Below are 17,997 nucleotides of genomic sequence, written 5' to 3'. Positions count from 1 at the left end.
TGCGTTAAGTACTGTGATGGTTGTGTGTTTTTACCCAATATAAAATATTGTAGACGATTAGTAAAAATGGCGACCGATTCTGTAGCATGAAAGATGCAGAGGGCGCAGTACAAGTGAGTAGACGTTCATCAAAGAAAGAAAAGCAAAAATTCACACTGAGAAAAGGCAGACAAAAAACCAGAAATTATTGTAATTTAATTGTTGCCAGACGGATAAATTATCGCACGAAATCGCTGAACAAGAGCCAGTTTTCCACCAAATAACACCTTGGAATTGAAATTTCGGTAAGATTATCTATGAAAATTGCATGGAAATGAAAGAATTTTCGAATTGAAAAAAGAAAATAATAAGGTTCATAAAAAACAGTACATATACATTGTTGAAACTTGCAGTGCGTCCATTCGGTTGCTCCATACTACACAACTACAAATGTACCCACAGCAAGCACTCTTGAACAGAGTCAGCGTATACATATTGGATATTGCATACGACCACATACAAAACGCAAATACGAAATCGACGGAGTGAACGACGAGAAGAGAGAAGAAAAAAAAAAGAAGAAAAAATATATCTCGGAATTGAGAAAAGACACACCGAAAATTGGTTTTGGTTTCAGTGCATTTTTTCATTGTTTCCATACATTTGGACGAAGCGAACAAGCAAAATTATTGTTCGAAAATCCGTAGTATTGTGACCAGAAACGCCAAAATTACGGTGAACTCTTAAAACAAAGGATCAGTGCAAAAGATAATCGATCGAACAAAAAAAAAATCGTGTTTTGAGCACCGTATACATCGGATCTTTTTGTTCTTTTTCCTTGTTTCAAGAAAACGACTTGGTAGCTCAAATCCAAGCCATTTACAAAACGAAACCACGACCGGTTGGTGAGTGTATGTGTGTGTGTGTGATCTAGAGGCAGAAAGACGACAAATCAATTCGAAACATGGAATTGCGTGTAGGAAATAAATACAGACTAGGCCGAAAAATTGGTTCCGGTTCATTCGGCGACATTTACCTGGGAACAACCATTAAAACCGGCGAAGAGGTAATTTTCGATTCTATAAAACCTATTTACATACGGACAATCAGTTGTTATGTACATAACGGAATATTCGAAGAGAGTGCAGCAAATACCGAGCAAACTCGCAATTCGCCCAATGGTTTTTTTTTTTTACGTCGTAGTTAAACACTTGCAATCTATTTCGGGTTCAAATTTCGGAGAAGCAGCGAGCATATTTTTTTATGTTTACAACCTAATATTTGAGTATCACGTTTTCTCTCGTGCCAATTTCGAGAAATCAATTTAAAGATTTTCCTTTGTTTGTGTTCTGCACGATAGCAAGCAAGTTCTGACGTACCATCGAGTCTCTCACGTGTTCGCACACGAGATTCTTTCATTCATTCGATTTGGTCATTTTTCCCATTTCTCATTTCCTGTGCTCGGTTTATCGTCACAACCACAATATTTCTACAACACAATAATAATGTAGTAACCATTTGCATTGGACTAACATTTTGAATGTCAATACCCAGTCCACAGTAGACAACATAAATAAAGATGCAAACAACAATAGAAAGCCTGTTAAATTTAGGCTGACACTCTCTTAGGAAGCACTCTGTTGTGCAATATATATACACAAAACTTCTTAGACTTGATCTGCCTTGCATTTCTATTATGAATAAATTTGAATGATTACATATTCAAATAACGTGTCGTATCGTACCGTACTATTTCCACTGTTTCTGCATAAATACAAAGTGAGCAGCCATGATAGCAGTAATTGATTATTTGTTGTTAAGAAATTCGAATTGAATAAGTTTCCATTCTATATGTTGCCCGTTCATTTGGTCGCGTTGTTTTTCTTTTTGGCTCCGCTGTATGCATGTATGGTGTGTGTGTGTGTGTGTGCGTACATATGTGTGCAAGCGAATTGCTCAGATTCGGTGTGGATGCCACTTTGCCACTTTGCCACACTGTATCGATTCGATGTGCATTCCGTTTTGGATTCAGATGATTATGTCTGTCGAAATTCCGCAAGAAATTCAGATTTACAAAGCAATTGACCAACCGCGAACGTGGCCAAAACCAACTGTTTCTTCTCTATTAAATGTGCAATATTTGTGTTTAATCGATTTTCTTGCAGGTTGCCATAAAATTAGAATGCATTCGAACGAAGCATCCCCAACTCCATATAGAAAGCAAATTTTACAAAATGATGCAGGGTGGTATTGGAATACCACGTATAATTTGGTGCGGTGCCGAAGGTGATTACAATGTAATGGTGATAGAATTGCTTGGGCCGTCGCTCGAAGATTTATTCAATTTTTGCTCGAGATTGTTTACGCTGAAAACAGTGCTGCTGCTAGCCGATCAAATGATATCCCGCATCGATTTCATTCATTCACGCGATTTCATTCATCGTGACATCAAACCAGACAATTTTCTGATGGGACTCGGAAAGAAAGGCAACCTAGTGTATATGATCGATTTTGGATTGGCGAAAAAGTATCGTGATTCACGGACCCTACTTCACATACCGTATCGGGAAAACAAAAATTTGACCGGCACAGCGCGATACGCATCGATAAATACACATTTGGGCATAGAACAGTCACGTCGTGATGACTTAGAATCATTGGGTTACGTACTCATGTACTTTAATTTAGGCGCACTTCCATGGCAAGGTTTGAAGGCCGTTAACAAAAGACAGAAATACGAACGAATTTCCGAAAAGAAACTGTCCACGCCAATCGATACACTGTGCAAAAATTTTCCCAGCGAATTTCCAGCGTATTTAACCTATTGCCGCCAATTACACTTTGAACAACGTCCCGATTACAATTACCTGCGAAAATTGTTCCGATCGCTATTCCATCAGAAGGGCTTCACATATGACTGTGTATTTGATTGGAATATGCTAAAATTCGGTGGCTCACGGAATGCGGTAGGAACAAATGCAATTGCCAGTGGGGCAGCCAATAATGCGGTGAGCGGTAGTGCTGGTGTCGGTGCGATGGGAAGTGCTGCAATGGCCAGCGGTACTGCGCAACAACCAGAGGATAACGATGGCCCAACGAATAAACGTAATCAAATATCAAATCATCCAAACGAAGAACCAGTGGCCACCAACAGCCCACGACCACATGACAAACCGGAACGACGTTCATCGGTGCGACTTCGAGGCCAAAACGTGGTGACTGATACACGAAATGCAAAATAGGGGACATCGAAACCTATGTAAAACACATTTCGACAGAAGGAACACTTGCGAAAATCAAGCAAAAGGGAAAACAAGTAACATTTAGTATGGAGAAAAGTTAGCTTAAGGATTCACACACAATAGAATGAGTTAGGAACAGAGGAGAGAGCATGAAGTAAAATATTATTAAAGAAAATTTCAAATAAAAAAAAAACAATTGAAGATGGAAAGAGTGAAACAGAAACACAAACTGAGATGAATAAGAACACAGCAGAACATTTATTGAATTGTACTAAATTTTACAACAACAACAACAACAACAAATGATGAAATATGTTTATTTGATTGAGGGGGAAAAGTGTTATTATATTTAGTAACAATTTGTCTCTAAAATTAGAAATGATAATGAACCATTAGAGAGGGTATTGTTTTCCTTTTAATTTAAAACAACAACAAAAAAAATAATAATACAAAAATACACTCTTTTTTATTTTGTTCTTTTTATATGTATATGTAAAATACATGTCTCTCCGCGTTTTATTAATTCGAACCAATTTTTTCTTTGAAGAAAAGAATGAACGTGAATAATACTGAAATTAGTTTAATAGACGCGGAAATTAGCAGTTTTAAAATGAATCACAATTACTCGTCGTTATATCTATTGTCTACATTATTCGTCGTCATTATTCATACATATAAAAAAAAAAAAATAAAACTGCTAAATTTACAGTTACAACTTACATTTATAAATGGAAAAAAAATTTCAAAGGAATCAAATAAAACTGACAAGAAAAAAAACCCACACAAAATTGATTTGTGAGTGAATAAATGTGAAGAGTTTAACAAAGAAACACAAAACTATCGAAGATAAAGCCAAAATACCATTGAAACAAATGATTCGTTTGCAAAAAAAAAAAAAAAATTAAGAAAATTTAGAGTAATGAAAAAAAAAACAAAACCAATTTTTGAATCGAGTCCAGAGGAGAGCATGTCCGATAGCACCGATAGCCACAAAATTACGCGCGAGGTAAATAATTCGTTGAATATTTGGTAAATGTCCCTTTTCGATCAGTTAAAACTTAATGCAAACAACAGCAACAACAACAACAATAATAATTATTTAAATGAACATGGCGAAAAATGAAACAAATAAATAATGATGTGAAGGTAATAATTTCTAGTAAGCATTTCGTTTATATGAAGAATAAAAAAAGATGAATACATTTTAACAAGTAAAACAGAAAGCGCATTTACATTATAATGATATAACGTTAGATTAAAAAAAAAAAAAAAACAAACACACAAACAAGATGAAAGTAAAATAATTTTTTCCGTTGTGAATTTAAAAACAAACAAAAAACAGATAACATAGAGCAAAACGATGCAAGCAAATTGTAAAAAAAAAACATGTAAAACGTACATCGTCTGACACAAATATAATTGATCTGCATTTTGATTTTGGTTTCAAATAGCTGAATTTCAATATGATGGTTATTACGGTGGATAAAATCTCATCCCAAACTGATAAATAGAAAACACAAACACAAAAAAATGGAACAAAACTATTGACGGGCATTGAAGATTCGGCTCTATCGGACGGAATGCTTCTGAATACAAATGAATATATATTTTTTTTCTAAATAAGCGCATGAACAAATGAACAAAGGAGAATCCATTGAAAGAATTCACTTTCTGCCGATTGAATTCAAGCACGCATTTACATGAACGAAATTGAATTCCATCATACTATCGAAGATTGCCGAAAGCATAATGCTTTTAATTCAACAACACAACAAAAATAACAACAAAAACGAAATGAGACTTTAAGTGAAACAAAATAGTAAACTATTAAAAATTATACTCCGATGAAATTAGAGTATCAAATCAGAAAAATTGATGAGGAGAAAAAAAAAAACTTTGTAAATTTTATTATGTACGAGTAATGTGAATATTGTTCTTTATCGATATTTTTCTTATTATATTTTTTTTTTTTTTTTGCTTATGATTTAATAAATTTTTTTTAGTTACAAACTCATTCTCCTTTTTAATATCGAAAAAAGAAGAAAAAAATCTATATAATAAAAACGCCAGATTTTAGGTGAATGTATTTCAGCATTTACTTGTAACAATTAAACATTTTTCAATTTTGCTGCAGAAACCCGTTCCCACACCCTAGGCTGAAACAAAAACAACAACAAAACTATTTAAACAAATTACAAATTAAATTTAACACACCAACAACAACAATAACAACAACAACAAGAAATGGAGACACACTTTTCCTGTGATGATCCATTTAATCGAAATAAAACGTGCTAATATTCACTCATGACAATTTTTTTTTCGATGGATTTGTCATTTGTAAAAGATTTAGAAATTCAAAACAAAATGAAAAGAAAATAGCAAATAAACAAGCACGTAATCAATCGTGTGGAATTGTACAGTCAAAGATTCATGCAAATCTCCCAAATTAGACACTTAAGATCGAAATAAATAAAACATTGGAAATAAATGGATTGAAAAACGATGAAATTTTAAGTGTGCGATTTTATTGAACTCTATTGTCCGCATTATCTGCTTACTGTACGTTTTTTTTTTTATTGTATTTTCAGCAAAATATATAGATATTTCTTTAAAATGATGTTGGCTCAAATTTCACAATCACGGACGATGTTTGTATCATATTCCCGGGAAGTTTGAGTGGAAATTCGCCACCTACTAACACATACACTATTGGTCAACGTTAGGTTATTTGTTGAACGAAGCGGAAATCACGAACACCTGTTTTTATGTTGTCTTTTCCTTTGTTGCTGTTAGTGTGACATTTTATGTGAAGTACAGTCAATCAGTTCGAGTCTCAATTCCAAGAACATATATGAACGAATATCTTCATATTTTTGTATAAATACCGCGCGACTTTCTACATATAGTTAGTGGTTTGTATATAGATTTGAAAAGCTGTACAAAAATTAACTTGCAATTGATGGAAAAACTATTTGATAGGTTTTATCCATAGCTAAGAATTTAAGGCGGAGGCAATGTATTAAGTACTCAAATATTAACTGCTTGTTAGCACAGATGATAAGGGTAATTCCCGACTAGAGCATGTACAATGAAGCTATATTTGTCTATTAGTATAATATATTGAACAAGCATCGCATTTGCCAAATATGACCTCATATGCGAATTTTGTTTCTTCTCCAAACTCGAATTATCTCTTTGAGGGGGATTTCAGACTTCAGAACAGATTGGACAAATTCAGATGAAGGCAAACTCTTCGTCCATTTATTGACTCAATCGATGGCATTTATGTCACGCCTAAGATGCATATTATTTCGAAGGAGAAAAATTAAATTTGCCCGATAAATTCGCTTTTTTGCAAATTCTCCGTTAAAAAAAAAAAAGAAAGTTTAAAGTGGTTTATGGTAAGATGATGATCGATTCTTCTCTACCTGATAAGCGTTCGTCAACGAACATTTTTGCAAATGTTGAAGAAGTCATTGATTATTCTGGAATTTTGACTTTGTTCATTGCTACTTTCGCATAATTTGCTCTCAAAAAACACGTTTTAATCATTTTCTTTTTTTTTCTTTATTCGTTAATTTCTTCATTATGTTAAATACATTCACATTGAGAAAGAGAATAGAAAAGATAGATACGATTAAAAAAAAATGGCAGGTAGATAATTTAGCTGAACATACAGAAAAATGCGTTCAATTTGCTACAAATTTATGCGAAAACATCATAATTGTTCAGAGCGATTCGATTAAACACACACGAACATCGCGCCAAACGAAAATTTGCTAGATCGTCTCAAGAGTGTTACAAGATGGGAAAAAAGTGTTGTTGAAGTCAGTGATTTTTTGGCGCGAAAACTCGCTTTTGACACAATCAATACTCGGCTTGGATAGAGGTTTGTGTCAACTTTTTGTGGTCAACGTAAATAATTTGAATAAAAAAAAAAACAGGACAAACAAAAAGATGGAATTGGATATAGCTCAAAAGCGGCCTTTACCGGAATGGATGAATTCGATGGTAAGAATTGACTGGGTTCATTTCATTTTTATGATAATTTCACTGTTTTCGTTTCGTGTTTTTTTTTTCTATTTCACAACTTATGGATGCTTTGATATTTCGTTAATCAGGAATGCACCGTTCGTATTGAAAGAATGGAAATGAATGTGAACGATTTTGTTGAAGAAAAGGAAAATGCAAACACATTGAACAAGACTAATGAAAAAGACAATCAACAAGCTAGTTGTGCGACATTAAAACGGTACAGGACACGATCGAGTATTGTATCACAAACGGATTCACTGGATCTCAATTCAGAAGTAAACCGAAAAAATCCACGATTAGCAACCGGACCAAAGCCAAAACCGGCATTCATCGAATACAAAGGAAAAGTTGAATACTATACTGAGTTTTATGACATTGCATACGCTGCAGACACTTTGCTGTAAGTTGATAAGTTTCAATATTTTCTTTCTATTTAAACGAATATTGTATTTTGCTGCAGGACATGGGTGAATGCTCAGCAAACAAACGAAATGATTCCCATTGCTTTCGATATGGAATGGCCATTCACCTTCCAAACGGGACCCGGTAAAACGGCAGTCATTCAATTTTGCGCCGCTGTTGACCTGTGCTACGTTCTGCACATCGCCAATCTTAAAAAATTGCCAGCGGCACTGGTTCAATTATTACTGCATGACAAAGTCTGTTTACACGGAGTCAATATCAAAAAGTAAGCATTTTAGTTAGACTATTGTACGTAATAGAATGAAACACAACAAACCGATTAAATTCAAAAGAAGCAGAAAAAAAAAAACTGAAAAATAGAATGGAAGAGATTTCCTATTTGCGAAATTCATGGAAAATAATTCGAAAAAAATATTTGCTTCATAATAATCAAAAGACTTGATTTATGTGTGTTTTCGTTGTTGTTTTTTTCAATTCTTCCTCTTCTTCGATGACCTGATCGTTCGTTTGATGACATATTCCTCGTTTGTATAAATATCGAATGTTTTTTTTTCTTCTTCTTCTTCTTATTGACACTCAAGTGATTGCCGAAAATTAGAGAGAGACTTTCCCGAGGTGACCTCCCAAAAGATGGTCGATCAATGCATTGATTTGGGCGTATACTGCAATAAAATTATGAACACTGGCGGCCGTTGGAGTATGGAACGACTGGTTTGGTATCTTGTATGTATTTATCCCAGTTTTTTTGCACTACATTTTTAATTTACCATATTCTCTAACTAGTCGTGATTTACGTATTTATCTGTCATTTGATTGTTTCACACATTTTTTCAGTGTCGGCTGAAAATCAACAAAGACAAAAAAGTGCGAAATAGTAAGTGGCACATAATGCCTTTATCGCCTGAACAACAAATCTATGCGGCAATCGATGTATATGTAAGTGTTTGAATATGATGTGTCACATCTGCTGTCTTTATCCCCCTATCTCTTTGTATGTATGGCAAATGTCAAACTAAGCGTTGAGGTTACGTTCAGTTTCAAATGTTTGAATTAAATTGAAAGTTGTTTTTTCTATCTTTCTTTACACAAAAGATATCGCAAGTGATGTACTACAAGTTGAAGGATAAAGAAGTGGAAAAAGAGACTGAAGCGCAAAAATTCATTGAAGAATACGGTGAACAAGCTTACATTGAACGACAAAAACTGCTTTAATCAGTCAATCAAACAAACAAACAAAACGAAATTAAGGATGTCACTGCCATTAGTACATGTTTTACGAACGGGACTTATAAAATACGCACATGGATTGAATCTACAAAAATTTATCACATCAAAATTTAGTGAACAGAATGAGAATAAATTCAGAAATATTTTAATATTAACGGAACATCAGCCGGTGTACACGATTGGCATTCGCACCAAAAACTATAGCATCGATGATGAATCGCATCTACGAAGCTTAGGCGCTGAATTTTATCAAACCAATCGCGGTGGTTTGATCACATTTCATGGGCCCGGCCAATTAGTTGCCTATCCAATAATCAATTTGAAGGACTTTCAACCGAGCATCAGATGGTACGTGTGCCATTTGGAGAAAACAATCATTGACCTGTGCAAGCAATTCAATCTTAATGCAACCACTACATCCGACACCGGTGTCTGGATCGACGATCGCAAAATATGCGCTATGGGAGTGCATGGTAAACGTTATATAACATCACATGGACTGGCACTGAACTGTAACATTGATTTGAAATGGTTTGATCACATTGTACCGTGTGGTTTGACCGGCAAAAGTGTTACATCATTGACCACAGAATTAAATAGAAATGTGTCGATTAGCGAGACAACGCCACTATTTCTAAATAGCTTTAAACAAACTTTTAACTGTCAACTAATTGAATTGCCTGATGATGAAACCAAATTTTATACGGATCATATGAATCTAGCTGCTTAATTGTTTTTTTTTTTTTATTGTATACATATAGTAAAATATTCTTAATGAACAACGTGTTTTTTTTTTTTACTTTGAGACTGAAATAAAAATGAGTACACGAGTACGTTTAACGATGTTGTTTTTTTTTTTTTGTTTCCCTTGTATGCTCGCGCGTTTGTTTCACTGATTAAAGTGGGTTTAAAGTTTGTTTCATTTGACGCAGAGACAACTGATACATTAAAACTGTTAGACGGTCACCCATGACTGAATGATAGATTAACGAATCTCCAAGCGAGCAAAAAAAAATAGAACACACGCAAACTCTTATCACAATCGCAGTGATGCAGGACTTTGAAATAGCTTTTCGTAAGTGATAGATACTGATGGAAGGATCGATTTTTCTTTTCTGATGCAATTACTCGGTGTTTCTTCTTCTTCTTTGTCTCGGAATGAGTCAACCGAGAAATTATTAGTTGCCGAGAAAACTGATACGATCGAATCAATTCTGCGAATATTTTTTTTCTCCTTGAAAAACCAAACGTTCTTAGTAATGCGTTCAATAGCAATAGTAACTTAACATTGCACTCGAAAATACGATAGAAATGCACATACATATATGTGTTTCTGCAATAACGGCATATAGTTTCAATTTGCGGTGTAAATATGACATCTTTATATTTGTATTAAATTATGTTAAAAAAAAAAATTGAATTCATAGGAGACTACCAATCAAATCGGATCAATAAGACAATTGAAAGAGTATTTTATTGTTCATTTATTTTGAATTCATTTTTTGTGTGTTTATAATGGTGAGCTGCTAGACGGTCAGCAATGACTGGGTGATAGATTATGGAATCTTCTTGAGCAAAAAATAGAACACACGCAAACTCTTATCATTTTTCAGTAATACATTCCCCTTTTGTGCTGAGATTTTGCAATTCACGGCGCTCGAAGATGATCAATCAATAAAAAAAAACACAATCACAATCTATTTTCGGAGAGATTACTTATTCATTTATTATTGTCCAATTGCCAGAAAGTTTGTTACAATGTTTTTTTTTTATGGTTAAAATATAAAACCGTTAGTTTTTATTTTCATGACAAATATCCTTAAATTCAATTTTCTTTAAAATAATATCAGAATATATATATATATATATTTGGAATGGAAAGCAAATTTGTTTGTTTGAGTGAAAAATCTTTATCAGAGTGAGTCAATGCATGAGTAACAAATAAAATTATAAACAGACAAAAAAGAATCTGCGTAATTTGTTTTTTGCAGCAAATCAAATGTGTTGTATAAGTAAAAAAAAAAATTTTGACACATTTAATAGATAGCAATGAATCGCCATCGCATACATTGTCCAGATCATTCTGGATTTTTGTCTGATTTTGATTTGGTATTTATATGTTTCCTTTGTGCGACGTGTGTTGTGAAGAGATTCTCAGATTATTTAACATTTTCCGAATACTAATTTTAAGTACAAAACAGTACAAAAACGGTGACACATTTGTTCTCTCTACGTTCTACAATGCTCTAAAATTTCACAAATGATATTCAACTCTTGCCATTTAATAGGGATAACATTGGAATGTATGATTCATTGTCTACTTCAATTGCGTCAGTTTTCTCGTTATTCGATACGCTCAACACGGAAGCACCATTTGTATCGTTTCGTATTTTGAGATTTTCAATGTCCGGAATGAGTGAACTGTTCACTTGACTATCAATGGAATGGCTATATTGTTTTGTCAAGATTTTTGATTCGGTTGCACTGATGTACGTGGATAAGTTAATGTTAGCAGGTATTTGAGGTGAATTATCATCGGCACTCCATTCGCTGGCACTGTCCGTGGCCGTCATTACTGATGAATCATCAATGATCAGTAAATTGCTTGGTTGTTGGATTAATGGCAGCTCAGGTGAAAATACTGTGTATGGTGTTTGATGTGATTGCCGATCGTTTGGATTATTGTTTCGGCTGCTGGACACGGTTCGAGCGGAAAATTCGATAAGGTCCGAATGGGAATCGGACTCTGACATATATTCTTCGGAGCTATTTGGAAATAGTTCATTGATTCGTTTACCATGATCGATGCTAGCACTGATGCTGTAGTCTCTATTGTTGTCGTTTATAATTGAATCCAAATGTCCGACCAAATGTGATGAGTCTGGGTAGGCAGCATTGTTTAAAAGCTCTTCGACGGCTTTTTCGTCAAACATTTCTGGTGGCAATGATATGTCAATTTTAGCTGCTGGTCCAGTTACGGGTCTCTCTGGCGGTGATGAATTCAAAATATCCATTGCAACAAAATCGGCTGCACGAAACAGTTGCACTTTCACTAACAAATCCAATAAATCACTAACTGTTGCACGTTTTCGACCCGATGTTCCCCATTCATCCAGCAGAATTGTCGTTGGCGAACGACGCATTTGTTTACTCGTTTCGTCTATTTGCCTATAGAAGAAAGGTGAAATTATAATTTTGACTTTTAGAAGAAATCGCTCAAAACTCACAGTCAGTTTTAAAAAAAATGGAAATAAAATTCAATCAATCAACACTTACTGGATATTTTCAGCGCTGTATTTTCGTGTTATTGATATTGAATCGGACTCATTTTTGATGTCAGCTAAATTCCGTGGAATTTTCTCCATTAAAGACTTCCATGATTCATTGTTGTCTAAAATTTGCGATAGCTGCAATGTTTGTGAAATTGTCAAGTGTCTCAGCTCCATGTTCGGTGATACTGACATAATTCAACCAATTTCGTCTGTTTTATATATTTCTTATCAGTGAGTTAAACCAAATCACGATTTCCCTTCGTATTTAACTTCACTTTTTGCCCTTTTTTACACTGTTCAACATCTAGCAACAGGTCGTAATGCTACACAATAAACAGCTCTACATTATTCATAGGCATTCTATACTAATAGCATTCACAATGAAGCAATTGTCATTGTTGTGCTTAAGTGCCTGTGCATACTTAAGCTTAAATAAAACTTTAATTCTACAGATTCAAATTGGGAGATATACGAAAAATCATTAATTTAACTCAACCAAATAGTTTCATATCGCTGCCAATTTTCTACTATATTTCAATTATTGCATAATTTAAATCAGAACTTTTTTTTTATAGTGTGTGTAATAATCAATCTTTATTTTAAATTCACAATGTTCGGAAACAGTTCAAATGTTATGTCAAACATTTCAAACTGAATTCCTAGTCTATATGAAGTAATATAATAAAAACAAATGTTCTAAATTACAATTCAATCAAATATATTCAATGGGAAATATCAGAAAAACACACAAAAAAATTGCTTCTAACAGTTTGATTGTGAAACAACAGAAAATTCAAACCGTTTGAAAATTAATAGCCAGTTATCAATAGCACATTATGAACAGAGAACCACTTGAATTTTCGTATCTGTACATGTCATTTCTTAAGTACACCTGACATGCAGACTGCATTGAATCTAGAAATAACAGATGGAGCAACACCAGGATACCGTACACTGTATACATTGATATTACGCGTGCTTAGCTCTTAACACGCATTGACTGTGACTATCACATGTATGGATTTTATAAAAACTTCTTTTTTTTTTCATCGCTCAGCGCAAAGTTGACAAGTGTATTCAAAAAATCTGGTTGCCGATGCAGTCAGTAGTATATAGACCTTAAACATGGCGATAAGTGTGTGTGTTTCAAGATGTCAAATATTATTTAAAATAAATACAAATGCACGGTCTTGTGGACTAACAAAATTGAATAGTGGACAATTATATTTGGTTAGTTGATGGATAATTTAAATAAAACACAAATGGAACAACGATGATTTTCAGAAATTTAGACTCAATTTCCAATGGGTTATAAATTATAATGCAGTGCATGTGTTTGTAAGGTTCTAACAACATACATAAAGGTTTAGCGCGGAATCGTATTCCTATGCAAGTTAAATAGAATGAAAGAAAGAAGAAAAAAAACTTTGGAAGTTTTCAGTTTTCATATGAAAGAAAATCATGGAAAAGATTTTATTGAGAATGATATGAATGCAAATGGAAAAATAAATGATAAAATGAAAGCGCATCCTTCAGTGGTGTGAAAGCATTCGGATTTGTTGTGTGTAACTTTTTGCAAGTATTCCTCTTCGAACAATCAAAACATTACAATGAAATCAACTGTTTGGTTGAGTGGATTTGAGATGAAAGCTCCAAAAATGGGTTTGAAAATCTCTGATCTCTTAATTATCAATACGGTAGAAAAATCGTCCACTCGTTTTTAATCTCGAGCCAAAATTTCAATTCAAATGTGTTCTGAAATTAGTATAGATTAAAGCTTGGAGAGTCATGTATGATTGTGGTATCAATTTGTAAAAAAAAGGTGATTTTATTCGGACATTCAGCTTACTTTTACAGCACTGATTCATCACAGTTGCTGCTAGTTCAAAGAAAAAATAAAAGTAGCGGCGACTCAATTACTCATCCCCTAGTTCCGTCTATCCACATGAGTAACTGAGATGCATGAGACATATTTATTTCTCTTGTTTAGAATAAACCCCACTTCTTTGCGACAATATTTAAACGAATAATGAAACATTGTTGCATAGAAATCGAATAAATGAGCAATCAAATCGGTTTTCATTTCAGCTCATTTCACACAAATATTGAAGAGGGAAAAAATGTTCACCTTTGGTTGCTAGAGTATTCATGCAAATAATTTTTATTCTTGTTTGCGCTAAAAATAACATTTTACCAGAGAGAAAACCACGAAAAAATCATATACATCGATGAGCCGAGAATTCCTGTATCAACAAGAATTGTAAAAATCGGTTCTTTGGTGCGATTAATTTTTTTTTTTTTTCATTTCTCTTCTGTTTCGTATTGCCATTTTATTTCGGGTCGAACAAATATTTCGGCACAAATAATTTGCTCCACTTTGGCCGTACTTTCATTGTGTGTATATTTATAGCAGCTGACCGACCAACATTTTTGCCTCTCGTTCGTCATCGGATAAGCTTTTTCAATATTTCACTACTCTTTTCTTTTGCATGTCATCTTTTTTGGTGTCTATATCTTTTCCTGTTGTTTATTCCCTATTATTGTGCAGAGATTCAGTCGAAACCGGTACACTTCAGTCAGAATGTACAGAGTAATAATCGTTGAAATTCAATTGACCATCGCATTTGCACCATAGTGCAATTGCATCGAATTGCTGATATATATATGTATATATACACGGCTGAAGTAAGCGAATCGAAGCGCTGAGAGGAAGCGGCATTGTACACTTATTTGTATTTTTGGACCTAGCTTTCGGCTATTCAATCAATCGATGCTGTTTCTATATGCAAGTGTCAATATTTTTAGCCTACCCTTTTGAAGCCTGACAATTTACATCTCGAATATGCAATGCAGTCACTTGCCTGGTGAAAGATTAATCGGTGCATTTGGAATAAACAAATCCCCTATCTTCGGGCACTGAAACGGCCTTTGTTTTCGTGTGTATAATCGATTGATTTTGTCGAAACCACACGCTGTATTCGAAATGATTCAACAAAGAAGCTGCCATTTAAAATTCATTCAATCCATGTTCAGTTCTTCTGAAAGTTTCATTCCCTGCATATATTACTAAGCACAAAGGAGATGAACTGAAGAGTTTATACAATGAATGGTAAATTGTCGAAGTAAGAAGCGACCAACAGAATAAGAGACGTTCGAACACTTGGACAATTTTTCGGAACAATTATTTAAACAACATAAACGGTTGTGGCCTACATAAATTTGGCTTCTGTTGACACTGTCGCTGTGACTATTTCCAATTTACCTCGCCCAGTAAAAAATCATACTGAAACAACCTATCATACACCGCTATTATAGCGGCGCTATATGCTATAGCTTTTTTTCACGCTATTTCCTTCCGTGTCACATAGCATTGAAATAAAGCACACACACACACACACACACATATATAAACGGGCCGAATTTTGAAAAATAAAGAGAGAGATTTTAGGATTCGGAAAATGTGGAAAAACACATTGAAATTTATCATCATTAAAGAGCAAATAAAATCAATGGCATGAAAGCTTCGACACATATTTTATGAAGGGTAAAATATGCTTGTGAGGCATTTTACGCATTTTTCCGAAACGGAAAGTGTCCGATAAAACATTGTGTTCGAAGAAAAAAATCGGCGACTGGAAATGTGTTCGGCATCACTCGACGATCAACTTGAATGCACATAAAAACAATGTTCGCTCATTAGAAATACTGTTCGAATGGTTCTTTTCTATTATCTTTAAATCTTCCATGCAATTTTGGAACAATTCATGGGACATTATTCGTTTGTGTGTGAAAAAAGATTTTTTTTTTATTCTTTTAAGCAGAAGCCAGTATATTTCCGGCATTTTCCATTCTCATATTATGGTAACCGATTTTTCATCTTTTTTTTAACTCTAGAATTTTCGTTTAAAACAAATGATATTTCAAAGATAAAATAAAAGAACATGTCAAATGGGAAAGAATGCTGGGAAAAGGAACAATGTCAAACAACATTTGGCAGAAGTCCAATTGTGATTTTCTGTTGCGTTCGTTTAGTTTGACAGCAATGGGCATTCGTTGTTGTTAGCAATGTGCGCAATGTTCTGGTTATGTTTACTGCAATCAAGGAAATAGATTCGGCTAGTGTCAATAGCAGCAACTGAGAAAACGGCGGCATAAACAATGTGTGAATCGTATTGTCAAACAACCGAAAGATTTGTGTTGTATGCAGTGCAGCGAAAAGAAAACAAACAAATCAAGAGAAAAGAAAACGAAAACCATGCGACACATCACACAGATCCTTAATATGGTCAGGCCTGACTGTGAAACAAATGCATACTCTTTTTGGCTTTTCAAGTTATTGAATTTGTAGAAAAGGTACACATTTAGCATTCATGCTCGAATGTATTTATTACTAGTCACAAGCTGACACCAATCTCCCAGCATACAGTTTGTTACGAGCCCTTCCACTTTGGCGCTTCAGAATTGCAAGTCGTAATGAAGCATGTCGGTGTATGTGTATAATATAATGTGTATGCGTAAGCGACATACAGGCAAATCAGTGAACTAATGAATTATCACACAAAATAAATATCCTATTTTCCGCTCAAACAGTGTGTCGGAACCGCAATGTATTTTGACAGCCCTCCACCCAGAGTTCCATATCCATAATAGGAGAATAAATTCCATATATGCATATGAATGGGGCAACCACCATTACCAACAACAACAAAAGACATCAAAATCACACTGAAAATACTGCAATTCGAAGGCATGGTTCATGAACAACAGAAATTTATGAGTTTGCAGTAAAGTTGAAAATATAAAACAAAAAATATATCACACACAATGACGCATATGTTGCGATCGGATAATGGAAAAAAAATGGCAATAACGTGGCAAAATCAGAATCAAACTAATTTGTTTTCGGTCCGTTCGGATGCGGACAACTTTACGAAACTTTAGTAATACATTGTTGACGACAATTTTATCTGGCTTTTAATGTTTACGTCAGATGCAAACTCTTTATTTTTCATATAACAACGAATCAATGTACACACACCACGCGTTCGTAACACTGTTTTGAATGAAACCAACCAAAAAATAACAACCCCGCCTCTTTCTCTACCCCAACACATTGTTAACAGTTCATTGAATTCATCAATTCACTGTTTATGATTCAGAAATGGCCATTGTTTACGAAATTCTATATGAAATGAAGTTTGTGTGTTCATCGCTTTTAATCGCACAAAAATTGACTTTCTTCCTCATGTCAAGACATCGTTAAATCGGATACACAATGGTAGAAGCTTTAGTACATCGAAACGAATTGAGGGCAGCTCAAGTGACGAAGAGGGAGATGAAAAGCGCTCGAGTACCAGTGATTCGTCTTCACACAGCAGTGACGAAAAGTCGAAAGAAGAAAAAGGCAAGTATTCCTCTTAAGATTTTGTTTTTGAATACAATTTTACATAGCAATTTTAATGTTATGTTAATAAGTAGCATGAGATCCTCATTTCAATGGGTAAATTTTTCGAAACTGAAAAACTCGAGTAGAATAAGAACAAGAACTATATGTACGCGATTCACTTTTGCCAGAGTGGTATGAAAAAAGGGCTGTTTTAATGACAAATGTTTGGTGCGAATATAATATTTTATGGCAATGAAAATGTACGCCTTTTTTCACGGCTCACGCGATGACCGACTCCTTATGACTAAGAAATGGCAGTGGCGTCAACTGCACATGCATGAACTAGCACGATTTTCTCTCACATACAGTTTCATTTGCGATTTCAATGTGAATTTTCATTAATTCAAATAAAGTGCAGAACAGAAAATTA

At 34.3% G+C, this 17,997-nt stretch overlaps 5 protein-coding genes across 7 annotated transcripts in view; 4 read left to right on the top strand and 1 right to left on the bottom strand.

Annotated features, from left to right (window-relative positions):
- The first annotated feature begins 51 nt into the window (after positions 1–51).
- Positions 52–4,009, top strand: LOC129575483 (discs overgrown protein kinase). 2 transcript variants are annotated; one of them, XM_055459182.1, is made up of 3 exons: positions 52–284; positions 393–1,045; positions 2,145–4,009. In XM_055459182.1, exons 2-3 carry the CDS (start codon positions 944–946, stop codon positions 3,219–3,221), a joined length of 1,179 nt encoding a protein of 392 aa, XP_055315157.1. In that variant the 5' UTR covers positions 52–284; positions 393–943; the 3' UTR covers positions 3,222–4,009. The 2 variants fall into 2 exon arrangements, with proteins under 2 accessions (XP_055315157.1, XP_055315158.1); XM_055459183.1 differs by having other exon boundaries at positions 85–284; positions 367–1,045.
- A 3,051-nt stretch (positions 4,010–7,060) lies between these two features.
- On the top strand, positions 7,061–9,749 carry LOC129575487 (3'-5' exonuclease). Of its 2 annotated transcripts, none has more exons than XM_055459189.1 (6): positions 7,061–7,235; positions 7,346–7,659; positions 7,720–7,947; positions 8,264–8,405; positions 8,517–8,618; positions 8,775–9,749. In XM_055459189.1, the coding sequence occupies exons 1-6, from the start codon at positions 7,182–7,184 to the stop codon at positions 8,892–8,894; spliced, it is 960 nt and encodes a 319-aa protein (XP_055315164.1). In that variant the 5' UTR covers positions 7,061–7,181; the 3' UTR covers positions 8,895–9,749. The 2 variants fall into 2 exon arrangements, with proteins under 2 accessions (XP_055315164.1, XP_055315163.1); XM_055459188.1 differs by having other exon boundaries at positions 7,091–7,250.
- Positions 8,932–9,749, top strand: LOC129575490 (putative lipoyltransferase 2, mitochondrial). The gene has a single exon (XM_055459193.1). It carries the CDS (start codon positions 8,932–8,934, stop codon positions 9,637–9,639), a length of 708 nt encoding a protein of 235 aa, XP_055315168.1. The 3' UTR covers positions 9,640–9,749.
- An 860-nt stretch (positions 9,750–10,609) lies between these two features.
- LOC129575486 (protein Tube) lies at positions 10,610–13,051 on the bottom strand. Its single transcript, XM_055459187.1, has 2 exons — positions 12,186–13,051; positions 10,610–12,077 (listed from the first exon to the last, which is right to left on the bottom strand). Exons 1-2 carry the CDS (start codon positions 12,371–12,373, stop codon positions 11,177–11,179), a joined length of 1,089 nt encoding a protein of 362 aa, XP_055315162.1. The 5' UTR covers positions 12,374–13,051; the 3' UTR covers positions 10,610–11,176.
- A 95-nt stretch (positions 13,052–13,146) lies between these two features.
- The window catches only part of LOC129575482 (calcium uniporter protein, mitochondrial), a 30,227-nt gene continuing 25,376 nt past the window's right edge, over positions 13,147–17,997 (top strand). Inside the window, exons 1-2 of the mRNA XM_055459181.1 lie at positions 13,147–13,411; positions 17,435–17,585. Of these exons, the coding sequence (XP_055315156.1) occupies positions 13,307–13,411; positions 17,435–17,585 (256 nt within the window). The 5' untranslated portion in view covers positions 13,147–13,306. The remainder of the gene's footprint in view (positions 13,412–17,434; positions 17,586–17,997) is intronic.

Source organism: Sitodiplosis mosellana, unplaced genomic scaffold (genome assembly GCF_009176505.1).
Source record: "Sitodiplosis mosellana isolate CC-2019 unplaced genomic scaffold, AAFC_SMos_1.0 Smas_scaffold_6167, whole genome shotgun sequence".
In the NCBI taxonomy this organism is placed as follows: Eukaryota; Metazoa; Arthropoda; class Insecta; order Diptera; family Cecidomyiidae; genus Sitodiplosis; species Sitodiplosis mosellana.
The sequence above is the reverse complement of the archived record's forward strand: the minus strand, read 5'-3'. Positions and strand labels throughout refer to the sequence as shown.

What these genes read in the sequence shown, in the direction of transcription:
- LOC129575486 (XM_055459187.1), bottom strand. Translation starts at nt 12,373, where the DNA reads ATGTCAGTATCACCGAACATGGAGCTGAGACACTTGACAATTTCACAA. An exon ending in TACAGCGCTGAAAATATCCA is followed by an intron (nt 12,078 to 12,185) that starts GTAAGTGTTGAT and finishes TTTCTTCTATAG; the next exon opens with GCAAATAGACGAAACGAGTA.
- LOC129575487 (XM_055459188.1), top strand. Translation starts at nt 7,182, where the DNA reads ATGGAATTGGATATAGCTCAAAAGCGGCCTTTACCGGAATGGATGAAT. An exon ending in TACGCTGCAGACACTTTGCT is followed by an intron (nt 7,660 to 7,719) that starts GTAAGTTGATAA and finishes ATTTTGCTGCAG; the next exon opens with GACATGGGTGAATGCTCAGC. An exon ending in AACGACTGGTTTGGTATCTT is followed by an intron (nt 8,406 to 8,516) that starts GTATGTATTTAT and finishes ACATTTTTTCAG; the next exon opens with TGTCGGCTGAAAATCAACAA.
- LOC129575490 (XM_055459193.1), top strand. Translation starts at nt 8,932, where the DNA reads ATGTCACTGCCATTAGTACATGTTTTACGAACGGGACTTATAAAATAC.
- LOC129575483 (XM_055459182.1), top strand. Translation starts at nt 944, where the DNA reads ATGGAATTGCGTGTAGGAAATAAATACAGACTAGGCCGAAAAATTGGT. An exon ending in CCATTAAAACCGGCGAAGAG is followed by an intron (nt 1,046 to 2,144) that starts GTAATTTTCGAT and finishes ATTTTCTTGCAG; the next exon opens with GTTGCCATAAAATTAGAATG.